Source organism: Nipponia nippon, unplaced genomic scaffold (genome assembly GCF_047370975.1).
Source record: "Nipponia nippon isolate SJK-2023a ecotype South Korea unplaced genomic scaffold, ASM4737097v1 scaffold_1, whole genome shotgun sequence".
Taxonomy (NCBI): Eukaryota; Metazoa; Chordata; class Aves; order Pelecaniformes; family Threskiornithidae; genus Nipponia; species Nipponia nippon.
Genome location: NW_028262290.1, coordinates 93,886,388 through 93,906,100, shown reverse-complemented (window position 1 = coordinate 93,906,100; position 19,713 = coordinate 93,886,388). Strand labels below are relative to the sequence as shown.

At 38.9% G+C, this 19,713-nt stretch overlaps 1 protein-coding gene across 11 annotated transcripts in view; it reads right to left on the bottom strand.

The window, feature by feature from the left end:
• FARS2 (phenylalanyl-tRNA synthetase 2, mitochondrial) overlaps positions 1-19,713 on the bottom strand; it is a 251,015-nt gene that overhangs the window by 164,299 nt on the left and 67,003 nt on the right. For all 11 annotated transcript variants that reach the window (XR_015705903.1, XR_015705897.1, XR_015705905.1 and 8 more), the window contains 2 exons: positions 17,465-17,624; positions 10,553-10,684 (listed from right to left, as the gene is read on the bottom strand). Coding sequence is in view for 5 of the 11 variants with exons in the window: in XM_087762728.1 (XP_087618854.1) it covers positions 10,553-10,684; positions 17,465-17,624 (292 nt within the window). In the remaining 6 variants the exon portion in view is untranslated. The remainder of the gene's footprint in view (positions 1-10,552; positions 10,685-17,464; positions 17,625-19,713) is intronic.

The window sequence follows — 19,713 nt, the reverse complement described above, 5'->3', positions numbered from 1 at the left end:
TAAATTGTGAAGATAAGGAACATAAATTCCAACTAAAAATGTGGTCTTGCACCATGAAAGGGAAATTATCCTCTAAATCCATTGACAGTACTACTCTAACACTCAGCTGGCAAAATCATATGGAACTACAAACTCAAATGGCCATGCAAGTTCTATAATAACGACTTACTTCAAGATTCAATCCTGTATTTATTCTCCCACAAAATACCCCTGTAAATAACTAACACACTTCCCAGAAATAGGTGTAATAGAATTGTCATAAAATGGAATACTGTATTTGTTCATTCTACACAAACACATACAGATTGGAAGTAAGCTTCTATTAATTCTGTTGAAGAACACCAACTCTAACATACATAATGAATCTGTCAAAGATAATAAAATCAGAGAAAGCAACATTTCAAAAATTTTATGGGTTCCTTCTGGATGAAAAACTTGATGAAAAACCAGTTTTAAAAAATAGAGCTCTAAATTAAGTAGGAGACAACAGGCAAATTATCTTGACAAGCAAAAGGGAAGGGTGGAGGAAAGGTATAACTTTATAACACAACACACACATCAGACCTGGTGGTGTAGCCACAGGTAACAGAACAAGAGAAACAAATAACAAATACTATAATGTGCCCTTTGATTGACTGGAGCATCACCCCTGTGCAACTCACCTGTGTGTTTTGGTTTTCTTATCAAGAACCAAGACCAAGTCTTACTTCCAGTCAGTTCAAAAGAAATCAAAACAAAATGAAACCCAAAAGGCAACCTTAATCCAAAAGCAGGAAATAAACTCTCTCCAATTTCTTCTTTGAGTGGGATGAAAGGATATAGAAGAAATAGCTTTTCTATATAAGAGTCATCAGAATTTTAAAATAATGCTTATAAGAAACTTGAACCTGCAAAGTCCTGAGAGTCCAGATCTAATCCTGCAAAAACTTAAAAGCACAAGCTACGTCCCAGCTCACGTCCAAATATGTAGCAGTGCTGTATCTATTGTCTTTGCTGAACTGGGATGCCTCACAAACGATTACTTAGGTTCGTGATCATGAACGAGGCTGGCACTAACTGTTAGCCTGAAGATGCTGAGAAAGCAACTGATATTTCTGCTGTCGCTGACTAGGGGCAATTCCTTTTCAGCCAAGAGGTGTGGTAATCAACTAAGGACAGCTAACTGTCCCCCCACACCCCTCAACTTACATGTCTGGGCCTTTATATGAACTATTCAAAGGTTAAAAGTCAAGTACATGCTTAACTTTTGCTGGTAGCCACCCAAGTGACTACAATCACAGCTCCTCTCCTTGGTCAGACAGGCTGGATCACCACAGATTCTTAGGGAAAATCAGGTCCTCTGCCCTGTTACTTATTTCCTTTTAAACTGGTCAGCACTATCTTAGGTATGCACTTCTCTGGATGCGCTACGTACATATATTTGTGGGTATCTATATGAAATGCTGCAGAATACGGATAAAAATTCAACCACATCTTTCTATAAAAGCCTACAACTTCACACCAGCTCCATGTTTGACTGGCCAAAGCAAAATTTCAGTGGCTGCCAGCTCAACAGAGTGTCTCTCAAATTAGGCAGCTGTGACAATCAGTTTTTCTGTTTACTCTGTGTGTGTGTGTGTGTGTGTGTTTGTGTGGAAAACCACGCACACAAAAAATCAAAACAGGCCAAATTTGTCTCACTCTATTTTATTTGGTCACTGATTTGTCTTATTTGTCTCACTCTGTTTATTTTTATACATGTACACACACATATATATGGATATGTATGTATGTGCAACTGTAAATGACTAAGATGAATTGAGACAAAGGTGACCCAGGAACTGAGATATGAAGCTTGGATTCAACTCCAGTTTCTGCCACAGGCAACTTCTGAGATCCTTGGGAAGTCACTCAAACTCAGATGCTTCCTAATTTCCCATTAGTTTAATTCAATCTGAGACATTGTCTCTTTGTGGGGTATTCACTTTACCTTCAGGTACCTGCCTAAACTAGGAGACCAGGCTCCCCCTGCAGCCAGTCATAGAAAGAGGCTGCCCAGCAGACTGATCCAGAAAACAAGCTCCATACATTCAAAATACAGTGGAAGACCTTCTTTCTCTATTGAGTGTATAAGGAACGTAGGAAAGCTAACTTTAACTAAGGCAGTTAAAGTCCTTGTCTGCAGTGTGCATATGTGTCAGACTCCTGTGCACTTTAGTTCCAGCCCATAAAAGGGGAATGACGACACTTCGCTCTCTCATAACAGTCTCAGGAGAGTAAGCGCAGGAAAGGCTGGGAGACATCAAGGTACTGCGGTGATGTGGTCACATAGGAGACAGATAGTGACCTAAAAAGAACAGATTTTAACCCCCGAGAGGTTTATGATAGGGACCTGTGAAGCTTACACAGCAGACTTGAATTGCTTCGAAGATACTATATGGGAAGAACCAGCTCATCCAACAGTTTTACCCCGTGTTCTTGGGAGGCCCCAGGTGCTCAAGACATCAATATCTCTGTAACTTTAATTTCACCTTGAAGAGTTGCAGGAATGTATTTTAAATGCATTATATTTACCCTTATACACTATATCCATATAGACACATACAGCGTTAACTATTTCAAGGCCCCCGCAGAGAGCTGTTGGCATAGACAGAACATGGGTCTGCATACTATTAAAGCCACATGCACCATCTGCTCCAACATTTTAATGTAATTTAGCAGGCAAGAGCTGAGCAGGAAAAAAACCTGCTAGATGAAAGATATTAAATTTCCCCTTCCCCAAAACACCCCCTGCTGCTTGATATATGAACCTAGCTCACCCATAACTAAAATCTGATTTAAGAACATATTCATAAATTTAAAAAAAAAAAAAAAAAAAAAAAAAAGTCCTGTGTCTGCAAGGTAATATTGACATAATTTTTCTGTTAACTACTAATCTGCTGCCCATGGAGAACTGTCCAAACTGATAATCCTTTTGCCAAAAGCAAAACAAAAAGGAGTGGACACGTTAAGAACTTAAAATTGTTACCTCCCCTCAGACAGCAATTTTGATGATCTTCAATAAATGAGTAAAGATTTATTTATTTACTGCAGCATTGAAGCCAGACAAGTTCTATGTGTTAAGACTTGTATCTGGCTGAAGGTGGCAGCCCTGGGCCAAGTACTATTTAAATTTTGGAAATGAGTCTTGCAACTGATCTGTAAAAGGGCTTCCAAATGGGAAAGACTTACACTTCAAGAATTGGGTTTCACCAAGTAGTACACTCATGACAAATAAGCTTCCACTTTTTAAAACAAAAGCAATGATATGCAGAAGTTATGACAAACTCCTTTTGTCACACTCAACAGTATTCATGAAGATGTTAAGACAAGGTTAGCAATTTTTTTCTCCATTAGAAGTACACACAAAATTAACAAGAAATACAGTACTAGGAAAACTACCTTTGCTATAAATACAGGATATCACATACAATTGGAAGACTAAGACTGCCCAGCAGCTTTTAAAACAATAATTGTATGCAAACTGTTGACAAAAAGTTCCCTCCATAGCCTTAGAATCATAGAATAATTTGGGCTGGAAAGGACCTTTAAAGGTCATCTAGTCCAACGCACCCTGCAACGAGCAGGGACATCTTTAACTAGATGAGGTTGCTCAGAGCCTCATCCAACCTGACCTTGAATGTTTCCAGGGATGGGGCACCTACCACTTCTCAGGGAAGCCTGTTCCACCGTTTCACCACCCTCATCGTAAAAAATTTCTTCTTTCTAGATTCTAGTCTGAATCTACCCTCTTTTAGTTTAAAACCATTACCCCTTGTCCTATTGCAACAGGCCCTACTAAAAAGTCCGTCCCCATTCTTCTTATAAGCCCTCTAAGTATTGAAAGGTTGCAATAACGTCTCCCCACAGCCTTCTCTTCTCCATGTTGAACAATCTCAAACTGGGGTTCAGCCTTACTGAAAGCCCAGTGCCTGCTCATTTCCTTGCTAATGCCATGACAATCTCCTACTGTTCATTCTGGAAAGCTGACATTTCCTCTTCCAAATCCCTACACCATTCCTTACTACATTCAAGCTGACAAGCAAAAAAAACCCAAAACCAAAACAAAACAAAAAAAGGGTTTCTTAAGATTGTAAATATCAGTGTTGCTTTCTGATGTGGAAGATGGAAAAATCTGCATACAGCAGGAAAGTCTTACCAGCTCAGTCCTCTTACTGGTAGGCTAAATACAGCTGTCTTCATGATTCATAATCTTAGGAAATGAGACCTCAACCTGAGCTCCCACCCAGAGCTGAATGGGCGACTGTATGCCAGGATGTTTCAAACCACCAGCCAGTGATCAAAAGCAATCATCTCCGGCAGTCATCATACCAAAACCTCCCTTCATTTTTCAACTCAAGGCTCATTAAAAGTCAACACAGCAAAATGAATATTAAGAATTATCAAAAAAAGGAGAAGAGAAAGCAAAGTCTTTATGCCAGTGTACAAAATCACTGCATGCCCACAGCTTGAACATTACCCACTGACCTCCTAAAGCAGAAACCTGGAGAAGACGCAGGTAGGAGTGATCATGACTATCGGAACGTATGGATCAGCTCCCACACAGGGAGCGACTGACTGACTGTCCAGGACCCTTTGGCTTGGAAAGAAATCAGTGACAAGAGTTACAACTGAGATCTAAACAAATCCTGAGTGGCTTAAACAAGGAAAAAGAAACAGCTACTCACCATCTCTTCTTGCATGAGAGAGGAGCTCTAACTGTAACTCTAACTTGTTGGTCAAAACAAAAAGGAAGCGATTCCTCATGCAAGTTAAGTTATGCAATTTCTTGCTACAAGACACTGCGGATAGCAAAGGTTTACTGGGACTCAAAAAACACTTTGGCAAATGAATGGAAGAAAATTCCACAATGACTACTGAAAACAAACATACCATTTTCAGCTCAGGAAATGGAGAGCTGCAGGAGCATATCAGGGAAGGATCAGCATAACCTTGCCTGTTCTACTCATCTTTGGGCACCTGTTTGGGTTGCCATCATGATACAGGAATACAGGGATGTCCTGGACTTCGGTTTGATATGGTGTGCCACCCTTAGATTATTTTCTTGCATACCTCAGGAGTTCAAAAACATCACAAGAAGTCTTACCAAAAAATTATGGAATTCTCTTTTATAGTTTTTTGGGTTTTTGTTTGTGGGTTTGGTTGGGTTTTTTTTTGGGGGGGGGGGCATGTTTGGGTTTTGTTTTGTTTTTAAATGATTAGGGTTTATAGCCTCTTGGTTTTGGGGTAAACTTTAGTCCAATTTTCTTGCTTCCATTCCCAGCTAACATGTTCAGCAACATTGAGCACTAAGAACATTGCCATTGATTTCAATCAGCAAAGGATCACACCCTAACTGCTTCCAATTTCACAGGTACTAAGCAACAATATGTGATTGCAGCCTCTGAGTAAGCAACATCCCGTATTCAAAGGTTTGAATCATATAACTCCATACAGACCTGGGAACTTCGGCACCTACCAATGAACACCAGCTTTGTAAATCTTGGATAACAAACTCTTGAAGCACAGAAATAAATACCTTACATGCTGTTAATTGATACTAGTTCTACTGAACCATAAAATTTCCTTGTACCATTGACCTAAAACTGAGAGCACTTGCTACTATAGTGTAAAGTTTCTATATTTTTCCCAGTGTTAACCAGAATAAAAACAACATTTCTTTATATCGAAATTCATATATAACATTCCTATTAAAGTTATGCATTCAGGTACAGTTTAAGATGAAAACCGAAGCACACAAAAATGGAAACTTAAACAGTACAATAAGTTAGATTTTATACTTCTTATTGAACATTGATTATAATAGTCATCTTCTGTGTTCACATTATACCAAATAATTGCTCTAGTTTAGCACCATCAGCCTTAGGGGAACATGTAACATCATTCCTTATAATTCACTGCATCTTTGTAGTAGTGCATATTTTTTCAACAACTATATAAAAACACTGCCATAGGGTATAAGTTTTTCTTTTAAAAATAGCAACTATCACTGTTAGAAAAATATTCTCGATTTTGTAAGTAGCAGGAGACTTTCCTGAATGCAAACAACTCTTAAAAAATACTCAAAAGCTGGAATGGCTTTAATGGAAATGGTACTTATATATTATACATACTTACTTACCAAATTTTATTTGCATATCCACACACCAAGACAACAGAAACCTTGCTTGCTGTTAACACAGAAAATCTGAATAGTTCAGAAGACTGGATCAGCCCCGCTACCCAATGAATGACTACAAATGAGCCTGACTATCCCTCCCTGGGCAAATCCTGATCCAGTTTAACATTTCAGGAATGTGAAATTTCAAGGGTGAGATAAAGCACGATGGAAGCCCACGCACGATAAAGCAATAAGTTGCAGAAAAAAGTGCTGTTTTGTTCTGTTGCCTCTTGTATCTGGGTTCTTTATGACACCTGTGCTGTGGAGATCTGTGTCAGAAATTAGAAATCTAGTTTCTTAAGAAGCATGCAGGAAAAAAAAAAAAAAAAAAAAAGAGAAGGTCACAGAGGCTCTTCATAGACCTCAAAAGAAAAAAAAGAGCAGAGTAAGAAAGCAGCTGAAGAGTACTATCAATACATTTGAACATATTTGACAATTTTTCCCTATAACCAATGCATTTCTATTTACATGTGCTACATATCTGTATCACGTTCTATTTAAAAGTGGTTGAAATCAAAGAAAGGCTCCTTCCAAAACATAAAAAGGCACCAGGAAAATTAAATAGGATATTGTCTTTCAGAAAATAACAATGTAACAAATTTAACGTTCATTGTATGGGGCATTAGAGCTGCAATAGAATTCTTCAGTCGAGACTAAAAAAAAAAAATCTTAATATGATCTGTCAATACCATCAAAATTTGCTGCATGAGGAGGCTAACCTCCAAGGAACTAGAGTGAGGTTATTTTGGGCAGGGAGTTGTAAGTCCGATAGAAACTTCTGCCAACATAAAGAGACAGCTACACAGGGCTAATGTCCTGGGCCCTTTGCAGCACGGACCTTGCCTTTTCTTCCCTCCACAAGGCTTCTTCAGTTCTTTTTTGTTGTGTTTCATATATATTCATATATGAATGCATATATTTTCAACAAAACAAAAATGAAAAGAAAAAAAAAAACCTGTGCTGAAGCATCCTGACTGTTTACATTATAACCACCATGGATAACCAGGCACATTCAACTTCTGCTCCGAGTGACTTGTTTCTGATTGCCTCACAAACCAGTCTTTCGTATTCAACCCATAACACACAAAACAAAAGGACTTGAGGATTTTGAAGGTAAAAGCTCTCTTTCCTTTCCCTTAGGGAAATATTGTCTTACAGAAGGAAAAGCAATGCTTGCCAGCGAACATTACATTTCAGAAATACATATTTTAATAGTCAATATCAAGCAAAAAATACCCATAAAACAAAAATCCCAAACTGCAAGATACCAGAAATGTTATAGACTATATATTAAAAAAATACAACTTCTTCAGAGTCATCAGTTTCTTCTCCAGCTTTTAATCAGCAAGCTGTGCAGTACACCGTGAAAGGATCTTTCTGCATTTGCCTGGTGAACTGGCACACCAAGAGTGAAATATTTCTTCAGCACCAGCTTAGCCAGCCAAAAAATGAGTAACATTTCTCTTTGTCGTTCAGTCCTACTGAGTTGTTTTCTGGTAGAGCCCTTGAAGGGACTGAGACAGGAATGGGAAGCTTGCAGTGCCTATTCTAGACACCTGACAAAGAGGAGACACATAGCATCTAGGTTTAGGCACCAGTGTTTACTCCCTCATCAGAGGGCATAGGTTTCTGGTGTGAGTCAGTGCTCTGAGGTTAGATGCTTTCACTTACCTGTAGTTAAGGAATTCCGTTATCAGTGAACAAATGGCGGAGACAAAAACTAACAAACACAAAAAACCCCCAAACCCACAACCTAGTGTTTTTATGAGTAGTTTACCTCAATTTCTTTTGCCTGGAAATCTCCATTGACTGAAAATAACATTGCCTCCCATAAAGATGAACAGGCAGTATTTGGATCAAAAGGCACAAGGACAGAGCTATTGGGAAGTCACAAGCCTCCTTCCCAAGTTTGACAGAGATCCTATTCCTTGCTGATCTGCACTGGTTTAAAATGGAAGGCTTTAAAAATGAAACTTTGGTGTTTCAAAGAAATTTAGGGGCATGGGACCAGAGTAATAAGTAATATCCATTGATTGTGGGTACTGGAGGCATTAAGGATATTGTAAAGGTAAAAAAAAAAGCAACTATTAAAAAACTACCGCTGTCCAAATATGGGGTAGCTTAGGAAGGCACTTGAGTTCTGCTAGCAAAAGAACGATGAAGGAGATCAGAAAGGAAATTCTCTGTGGAGAAGGGTGAAGGTGAAAATTTTCTTTCGACTTGTGGATTTTCAATTTTGGGCCAAAGCAGCTTGCTGCCATAACACACTCAAAAAAAAAAAAAAAAAAAAAAAAAAAAAAAAAAAAAAGCTATGGGTTAGTAATAGCAAACTTGGCTTCACAATAAATAGATGCAAGTTGGCATGCCAGGAACCTACTGGGGTTTTAAATCATTGCAAAAGAGGATTAAAGAGGAGAATACTCAGAGTAGTAGTAGGCAGGGAAGACTGGTGTTTGACTCCTTACCTGACTGAAAATGTAAACTACCTTGTCCTCATTGTTACTTTAAACTAAATATGCTAATTGCTAGCCAACATAATTATTAGTCACATTTTTTCCTCACTTGTGGTAAACAGATTCCAGTGCTTCAATAAAATCCCATTTAGGTACATTAGACTCAGCTTTTGTAGCCAACTGTTTTTGCAGAGCTACGGGAGGGAGCAGAAAAACAAAACTGTAGCTACTTACAGTGCAATTCTCTCTAAATGAAGTGAAAAATCATTGGCAGTTCCATAACTGAGTTTGCACCCTCTACAAATATCGTGCTAATGAAGTGGAAGAATCTCTTTTTTTGTTTGTTTGTTTTAATAATAGAAGTCTAAAAGTCGTTCAAAAGCTAGACTCGAGTTACTAAATTCATGGAGTTCTTGCAAGATTAGAATTACAACGAATAGTTAGGAGAGTTTTGGTGCAGAATGGTTATATTTTGAAGACCGTAATTCAGAGAGGTGAAAAAGAGCTGAGGCAGAGTAAATTAAAAACTCTGACCGCTGCAGAAACCATTGGTGTTTCGTGCCCGTTCATTCACACACACACACGCACATACAGTAATTGTTTTGAGGCCACAGTTTAGCTCTTCTCACACACATTAAAAGGAACCTAAACATAAGAACTGAGAAACATGAACACTTTTCAAGAAGAAAGCCTGGCCATTGGTGTGTTACATCTGATAGAAATAATATTACACAGTAGTCTTTCACTTCTGAGGCTGATCAGAAGCTGTATTATATTTACCACACCATGAACATCATAACCTGAGAAGGAACATTAGCATAAACCATTAACCCATTGCGGAGAAACTCTGGAAGAGGATTTATCTTTTTAAAAGGAAAATGTGATCACATTAAAATACATGCAAACTTTGAGGAAAACAAGCAGTGCCAAGGTAACTGGGGCCCAAACGGAGCCATTCGTAGTTATGATACTTGGACTTCAACAGAAAGAATTTCGAACACATGAAAATACAACAATAGCTTAGGAAACCAATTGCAAAAACAATCCACTGAGTATAACTTGGCTATCTGAAAGCACACTTGCGAGAATGAAACAGATCATATTCCAAAAGGCTCCCATACCTAATAAACAGTACTGGAAGACACTGAATGACAGAGGTCTGAGCGCACGCAGTCTGCCCTGCGCTTACGAAGAATTGCCCATTCTCAGCTGATGAAAAAACAAGCATGTAAAGTTCTCTATATAAAAATAATCAGGAAAAAACCCACCAATTTCTCCTCTCCTTCTTCTGCACTCATGTAAGTTTTAGAAAGCAAAATTGTCAGGTGACATTTCTCTGTAATAATTTCAATTACAATAAATGATGTTGCTCTTAATGCAGTTTACAACCTCATAAATAACCAACCTGAGGAGAAAAGAAAACAAAACCAAAAAGCAACCTACCATTTACCAAGCGACCAAATAGCAATATGAAAGGTATCCTCATTCTATGCTTTAGAGATACAGGAGCACTCCAATATTCCAAATATTAGGGGATGCTATTTGCTTATGATACTTTTAAATTGTAACTACGAATGCACTTGACATCTCTTGGAAGAGACAAAACACGCACACCCGAATTCATCAGCTTCTGTTTTAAAGCTGACATCCGTCTGTCTCCTTACTGCACAAAATAAAAGGCAAGCTTTCCATTTGCAAGCTCCAGATCACTCGCTCAATTGCTACACTCGAATCACAGCATGCAAGGGCTGCATTCCACCTGAGCACTATTTGTGGCGGCTGCCACGAACAGAGATGTTTTCGCTCACCGGGGGAGAAGGGGGCATTTCAGACCGTGAAGCTGATTGCGCTGGAAGTGTTTGCTAATAGAGATGTCAATGAAGTAAAGGAGTTCCAGTACCTGAGTTAACTAGCTGCTGCTCCATGACCCCGCAGCCCAGGACCTCCATCCATTCTCCTTGGAAGTTGATCTCCATCTCAAAGGAAGGGTGAGTGAACGGGAAGTAGCAGTCTACCCATCTGACCTGCAGTCCTGAAACAGTGTTTAAGAAAAAAATAAATAAATATGAAGGGTGTATGCTTAAAAGGCCATCCCTCCAACCATCTGTAAAACTTGCCCTTCAATTAATGACACCAATTACAGCAATCCAGAGAAAATAAATAGCAAACAAACTAATTTACAACACTTGTGCAAGGTGATAAATCTTAAAACTTGTGGAAAAAAATGACCATGTCTTTTCTAATATGAAAAACGCTTTGTGCAACTCAAGCACCCTTTGAAACCAAATCAATCATTTGTCAAACTCTGGCAACCACCTGGCATTGAACAAAAATGAGCCAAGATCATGGGAAAGTCAGTAATTTTGTTATTCTTTGCACCAGGAAATGACTAACAGGAAAAGCTGTGTCTTTAATTTTTACTTAGTATTTTATGGATCAGCTAGGTAAGTAATTTTTTTTCCATCAGAGCCTATTTAAAATACAAAGCTATTCTTTCTGTGTATGTTTAAACATGAAAGTTAAAAATAGATATTAATAAACACAAATATAAATATATATACACAGAATTGTACATTATTGAGGTATGCTATATACCAACACACACAGAGTACTCTGAACCCAGGAGACAACAGTTTAACTTTGTGTGGATGTGAAGCGTAAGAGAAAGGCGCCAGTGGGTAACTCCCCCTCCTCCCCAGCTCGGCCCCCCTGAAGTACCACTGCGCGGAGCCAGGAAAGAAACCCCTGGCATTGACGAGCAGCGGAGCCAGAAGAGGGCAAGGTCTACAGTACTGCCAAAAGCAGAGGTGTTGTCAAGGCCCTCGTTATATTTGATGAGTTTTAGTTCTTGTAATCATTTACACAAGCTTTCTTTCACTAAAGAATTTTTTCTAGCCTTTAGGTGTCAGGAAAAAAAACGTCTCGGAAATATGAACTGTAAAAACTTGAAATAGAATTGAACTGTGAATTCTGTGGGCTAATGCCTTAACCCCAAGCCCACCTTTCCCTTCAGTTAAGCCAAATGCTAATCAGCATTAGGATCATTAACAACCAAGCAGGTACAGTTTTGAAAATAAAGGGCACAGCAGGGGTTGTTTGGGTGACAGTACGTGTTAACACCTCTGGTTTGATTTTCGGGCTTTTTTGGTTTTGTTTCATAAAAGGAACTTAAAACATGAAATCTCATGATTTATACTGAGAGTTTTTCAAATTAAAAGATTTTGTGTGGCCTCAAGGATTAGATTTTCTTTGATTACTTCAGAAACATTAAATGTGTCTACAGAAACTGAAACAGTAAGTTACAAGAAAAGCATACATACATGGCCAAAACATAAAATACCGAATAGTTACAGAGAACTTCTCTTGATACTATGAACTTTCAAAGGGAGAGGCAGGTTTCAAAGCAAACACATTGGTAATTCTAGATTTTTCTCTTCTCTCAAAAATCAACCTCAGGAAGTTATATAAATGATAAAAAAGTGTTTTGATAATTTTACACACAGAACTCAGAAAACTGGAAGTATTAGCAATTATACCATTCATAACTGTACTGACTTACAGCTTGCTTTTTTGTTTGCATAACAAATAAAAAAATTACATAGATGAAAAAAGTCATGTGCATACAACAGCATGGTGTGTGGAAAACATTTTTTTTAATTTCCCAATGTTGGTACAAATGCCTTTCTAGTCCTAGGGCTGTACAACTCTGCATTCACTGTAAAGCCATACACAAATAAAATATCTTCATTTAGCTAGCAAAATTTGCAACTGCAGCAAGAATGACATTGAATATTCAAGTAGTTTCATGTTCAGTAACAACAGTTGGATAATGGTTTCTTTTTAACCCTCTGATTACTTCAAAATGAAGCTCTGGGAAAAAAGGATTTCTTTGCTTTTTATTCTTAATTAAAATAAATTTGAAAAGGTAAAATAATTAATTGAAAGCTCTTTTTTAATTTTGAATTTTAATGCATATTAGTACTTAAGAGGCATTTGTTTTAAATGCAAATAAGCAAACAAACAAAAATCTGAATAAACCTAAACAAATACACAACGAAGAAACAACTGTCGCCTTCATTCTGTTCTCTAAATTAACAGTTAATCCCATATACCACAATAATTTTATTCATACAGTAGCCAGGACAATTGGGAATACCTCTGTATTTTACATTCAAGTGTTCTTTCAGACTTTTGGCTCTGGAAGACTTTACTGAAAAGCAGAGGGTGCTCAGCCTTCAGCAAGATTAAGCCTTCTAACTGCATTTCTATAGACTGTCACAGAATAAATGGGTACATTTATTATTTAGATACAAAATATTGTCTTGGGGCTCAATATATTCCCAAGGAATAAAGGGCATTGCTCACACTCAGCAAATTAAACCACTAAAGACTTAAAAGGATTATGAAGATTAGGCTTTCTGTATTACTATATAAGTTACCTGATTAGGCCTAATTTATTTCTTTACATACAGCCTATGAAGTGCTGGCAAAAATTATCTTTTCTACAAATTTTAGGAGGCCGAGAAATGCTTATCTGTCTTAAAACACAGAGGCACTTAAAAGAGCACAATGCTGAATCTAACCGAAGACGGATGACTGGATACAAACTCAGTAGTTTCCCTAGTTCAAAGAGGTGATTTGTGTTAGCAGAGGACACCTGCTCGTTTCACAGCCTCACAGCGTGCACAGGAGTCCTTCCAGGGGGTACACGGCCGTTAGCAACTCACGCGTCGCATCTCCAATGAGTAAGGAAAAAGTGAATAGTTATTGTTATTTCTGAGTACTGAATCCAGGTAAGGAATCGGTCATAGCCAGCACTCAAAAGTAATGGTGTTATCAGTTCTTAAGCTAACCAAGTACCTGTCAGTGCTAGTCTAATTGAGCATCATAATGAAAAAGGCTTAACCAAAGGCACTAAAAAAGAAAGAAAAGGAAAAAAGAAAAACAAAAAAAACCCCAACCAACCAAGACATTACAGCAGCCTATTGCTACGCTACAGCACAGAAGCAACAAAGCCAGAGACCCAGATGGTCTTCACTGACCAGAAATTCTCTTTGTTGCTGTGAGGATTATTTTCAGAGGAGTTGTCTATGGGAGAAAAAGGAGAGGGGCACAGGGGGGGTGCTAGGGAGCACAGAACGTATCGAGCCGAGGCCACTTGAGGGGTGCGTCGATTCTTAAGTGCTCTGCACCTCATTGCTTCAGCTAATTCATCTCACTTGCAGCAGACAGGAGCTGGCTGCCTATAAACCCATGCTAGCTCACATTATTAGCCAGACCATTATGTCCTCAATAAATGATTTTTTTTTTAACTCCTTACACTCATAGATCTCCATGCACTCAGTACAACAGAATTAAGAAGAAGAAAGAGCAGAACAATGTGTTTGATTTAAAAGACATCCAGTGGCTGTTCAGTCAGAACCACCAGCGGCAGAGCCATCAGTCAAAGCACAGCATTACTCACCCTCCCGCCTTCTTTTACCAGTGCCTAGGAACTGGGTAGATATATACGGGACAGCAGTGAATTTTGGGCCATTTAGTGTAAAGCAACAAATCACAGAACCAGCACACAGTCATTCTTTTCTATTTGCTACAGTAAGATGACTTCTGAATCTCTCAGGGTCCAGAAAGCGTTTGGCAAACTACAGAAGGGTTAGAGAAAGAACTGGAGTTGGGCAAGACTGACTGACTAACTTTATGAGGAAACCCAAGACAGCTGTAACCTTGGAAAGCCTCATTAGAAGGTAACTAAAACGAGCAGAGACGACTTCCTACATTGACAGATCTGCATGTGGAGATGGAGGTGTAAGTTAAATTAGTGGATTTTAAGCGTGCACCGTATCTGGAGGTAACAGGCGAAAACTAAGAAAGGTGATCCCTAGGCGTAATATTTGAAATAGCTTCCTGACAGCAAAATCTCATGACAGAAACTGAAAGAGCATCACTTGTAGAACGCAAAATCAGACACGGCATACCACTAGAAAATGTCATAAAAAGAACTATTTTACATTGTCAAGTATTTAAGACAATTGATTGCATGCTCCAGATCTTTCCCTCCCTCTAATATCCATTGTTCTTTTGCCTGTTGGCAAAGACAGGAGGAAATAAAAAGACAAACCTTGGGAATAAATGTAGGTGCAGATTTTGATGAAGTCTTTGACCTTTCTTATGACAACCTCATGATCTTTAAGCAACTTTTGTTATATTGTTTACTGGCATGTGCAGTCAACACTAAAGTATCCAGATAGTATGGGAGTCAGGTGAACCAAAACTGGCTCGTTCAATATTAAATTATCTAATGTAGTGCAATACATATCTGAAATGCAACAACAACAACAACCACCACCTCCTGCAGAGATCCTCCATCTATCATCATCCTGAGTTGGTAAATTCACAGAGAAGCACTGCAGAAGCACAGCTATCCAAGTCCAGGATGTCAGGCCTAAGCTAGCTTATGCAGAACTAAATTGCATGTCTGTGCGTTCATGGTAGACTTAACCTGCAATCCCAACAACCTACCTGTGAATAGCAGTTGACTGCATAACAATGCAACATTTCAGTAGCTTACTGCAGCTATGATCACGCTACCCTGCTAGAAAAGATGTGCAACTTCACTGCAATGTTCTGCTGATAGCACAGGCTGTAAAGAATACAAACTGATGTGACGTATAAAAGGAATGAAATTTTTGCTTTTAACAAAACGTGAGGCCTTATGGAATATCAACACAAAGGAAAAATATAGAATTTTTCCAAGAGCAATAAATGCGGTAAAATAAATTTTTAAGTTAAAACCTACAGAAGTTGAGACAAAAAAGCCATTACAAGTATTGTGTAAAGTGAAGAGTAAAATGAAAGTTAAAAGATGACAGCTGTCAAAAGAAATTTAATTATGTGTGCCCCAGGTCACTTGCACTGCACCCATCTTGTATGTCTTGTGCCTAGCACAGAGTTTGCTTCTTTGAATATTACCTTCCTGTTTGTATTGACAGCTTACAAGAACATCAAGAAGGTGACGGGGAGAGAGCTTAATATTTCAATGAATGGGGGGACGGCGGGGGGAAGAGAAAATTAAATTTACATCACTAACTAGATCTTGTCTTTGTATTTCAGGAAAAATATTGGGGTCATAGAAATAGAAAATCCCTACAGTAAGAAGGCAGTACCTACTGTCTGTAGGTTTACAATCATTTAAAAATATATTTTTTAATGTCTTTCTAGCTACTGTGTGGACTGTAAAAGAACTAGTAATAGCCAACATACTGACGTGTAAAGTGCAGCATCTGTCAATGGTTAGAGAAGGATGTCACTGCAGTTTCAGATATCACAAACAACTCCTAAAAATTGCTCATTTTAAACAACATCCTCAGCATCTGAGGTTGACCTAAAAATATCACTCTCTTACTCACTTTGATCCTAATTTTGTCTGTTTCAAAAGGCCACTGTTAAGTAAAATACAACCACAAGAAAAATCTGAACTCAGGAAGTTAAAAAAATTTTGTCCAGGTGGGATAGAACAAAAACTGGTAAAAGTTTTGCTTGCTGTAAAGTCAACCTTAGGATTTCAGAAAAATATTCAGGAAGTCATATAGGACTTACTAGATTATCAATCCACTCTTGGAACTACTGCTCTAAATGCAGTGGGCATCTTAAAAGAGCTTTGAAAGTAGCCAGGATACCCCGTGCGTTCTAATACTATCCAGTATTTCCTGAACAGAAAAATGAATCAGTTCAGAAGAGCAGCCTCCTTGCCAGGAAACAGCATTAAGGTAGCAATTTTGACTCAGGCCATTTATAAATTCAGCTCCTGAAACTGAAAGCAGGTATTTCCAAGGAGAGGATATTTCATTCGTATACACATACATTCATTACCCTTCCTCATTCCACTCTAAGCACCAAAAAACAATTATTTTTTAGCTTGGTGCGAGCTTAGCAAACACCATCTCCCCTCAGCTGCAAGGTTTAATTTATTTGCACAAGTGAAATGCTCAAGGCACTCCGTGTGTATATGCAGCAAAGCAGCACGTGCACATACATACCCCTTCCCTTCTCCTGTCAATCTCCATGCTGCCGGTGCGAGATGTGATCATTGCCCTGCACCCTCCCCAGCAGTGCCCAAGCTCTGATGCATCCCCAGATGTGATGCTGCAGCCACACTCTGTCCCTCTGGGGACACGGGAGGCCCACGAGGGCAAAGCGGAGGGCGTCCTGCACAGCTTTGTGCTGAAGCCGGAGTTGCCTCTCCTCACAGGACCCCCACCGACAGGCACACTGCGTTTACTCTCACACATGGCTTCTGCCAGACAAGTCCCTGTAGTTAGGACTGGCATGTGTCCCTATCTGTATTCATGCCCACTGCATTACCCTGACATGCTGCATACCAAAACATTTTCACAAAAACCTGATGATGCGCAGTGTTGTGTGCGCCAGTATTGAGGAAAACGAAGAGAGGAGTGTGCGTGGCCTCCTGGTTTGTGCTTAATAATTTTATACGGTGTGGGTATCACAGTATTAAAGAACAATAACGTGTAAATACAGGTTACAGCTGAAAGGCCAATCGATAGCCAGTTACTCTGACATTAAAAGACACTAGGATAGAACTCTGACCAAACTTAAGACAAAAATGTAATAGTAAAGAATATGAATGAAGACTCCTAAAATTACTGTAACTCTCATTAGAGACATGGCTGTTTCAGTGTACCAGCTGTCAACATCACCCCTAAGCCTCCTGTTTTTATTATGCAGCAAGATGTTTCTCAAAAGTCTGGATGCCTACAGCCATCAGCAGTCCAGGAAAAAAGGTGCAAGAACCTACCATCACCAAAAATATGACTCATGAGCTTTGTCAGCACTTGCTTCAGGTTGAACTCCACCAGCCTCACTGCCTCCATGGTGTGACACTCTTGCTTGTGTGCAGTGCGATGACCTTGCTCAAACAACTGTAAGCCTTCACCATCTTCAATGTTGGAGAACAACTAGAACAAAACCACAAAAACACCAGTGTTTTTCATCGATGACTTTCTAAACAAAAACAGAGAATGCACTTCTATTGATTTAAGTGGGAATCTTACCTGCTAAGTCTGCACCATGAAAAACAACTGTAAAGACTGTGCTTTTATACAAATTCTGGTCACTAAACACAGAGATAAATCATCACAAGAACAGAAATATTCAAACAATAAGATTTGCTTTATTTCTGTACCATATCTTCAAATAATATCATTAGCTACAGGAAAATATTCATTTATAACAGAAACATCTCTTTTTTTCTGATTCTGTTACTTAGAAAGTTAACAAGCAGAACAAAGTACACTGTACACTATATGTAAATTATATCCCCAAAACTACAATACACAATAGTATTTATCACAGCTCAACTTTTTTTAGTAATTGAATGATGTAAAAGAAATACCAAAACCCCAACACTTTTTAAAAGCTGCAATCAAATGAACTTTAAAAAAAAAAAAAAAAAAAACAAAAAAAACCCAAAAAAACCCAACAAAACCCAAAAAAGCCTGGCAGTTTAAGGAGACCTTGAGCTGCTTACATTTGATTCATCTTGAGTACAGTTTATTCATTTAAGGACTACCATTTTCCCACACACAGCACCTTTCCGTATACAGGAATTTTGTCTATGGGGCATTAAAGGATTCATGGTCTTGGTCTGGGGTTTCCAGATAAGTTACAAAGCACAGGGGCAGGCTGTATTTGGGATGTGACAGCTTTGCTCTTCGTGCAAAGGCCGCTCTCCACCACATCTGCTGCAATGTGAAGATTTCTGTTTCCTGTACATCCCCATACGTTGCTGGGCAGGCGATCCCGGCCAGATACGTACCAGCAAATCTACAGAGAGACCAGTAAAACACTCTCACTAAGCCACATCATTGGAGGCTCTGTGTCTTGGGGAGACAAGCAGGCAGTTTTATACTTTAAAGAGAATTTTTGTTGGAAATCCTTACAGCTGTACAAAACCTAACTCTGTTAAATCTGGAGGGTAGGAAGAGCTGATTTTGAAAGTGTTTCTAGTGCCCTTTCCTACCCCTCCTCCACCTTCACAGTCAACCAAGCACACACAGAGGGGAAAAAGCACACATTAACATTTTCTTCACATTAAGCCTCACAGCATAACTAGCTCTTACTCAGGAGATGCCACGAACAGTGTGTAACCTTAACAACTCAGGATGCCCACAGTTGTTTTAATTGCAGTTTGATGCCTTCAGTGCACTAAATGCTCTAAAAAAAGTTCAAGTGAACCTCTGGTAGCCTACAAATGCTGGGCACAATTAATTAGGACTAGCTTCTAGCACGTTTCACACAGACACAATGCATGCAGAAGGAGTCTGAGTTTAGACAGCACGCAAACTAGCAGCAAAATGGATTGAGGGAATAAAAAAAAAAAAATCTCATCAGTAGCATTTAACTTTGTATTGCTAGTCAGAAGGAGATTTAGCTGGCAGATTGAGAAAACACCTCTCAAGTTAATCTCCTTAGTACGCTGCAGGAAAATACAAAATAAAAAAGGAAAAAGAGAAATACCAAATAAAACAATTATCCATCAGTCTAACAAAAATGTCTTTACTAATCAAAAGGCAGCAGCTTGACAAAACTGGGTATTACACTTTTAAATAACAGATTCTTTATTCAAGTGCTCACTTGAAAGATTAAATCCTCTTCTTCCTACTGGCGTCATTTCTGCACTGGCTGGAAGAAGCAGACGATACCCACCCTATAACAAATTTACTGTCAACAGGGCAGATCAGTCATCCAGCATGTGGTTTTGAAAGCCATGGGATATTCACAGAGGCCAGCATTAGCCTAGGGAGGTTAATCGTCTTAGGATCACTGGCTGGTCAATGGACAGACACAGGCTCCCTCACGCAGGAACCTGGAGTGGCTAAATTAGGTTCCTGCTCTGAACTACCCTCTACAGGTAGCTATTTTTTCTTTCTATTGACTGAAGAGACTACCCTCAGTAAGCCAGAAACACCCTTCAGGCCACAGAGATTTTTTCCCCCTTTGGACTAGAATACACTGTATTTACACAGTAGAAGATGTATTTGTTAT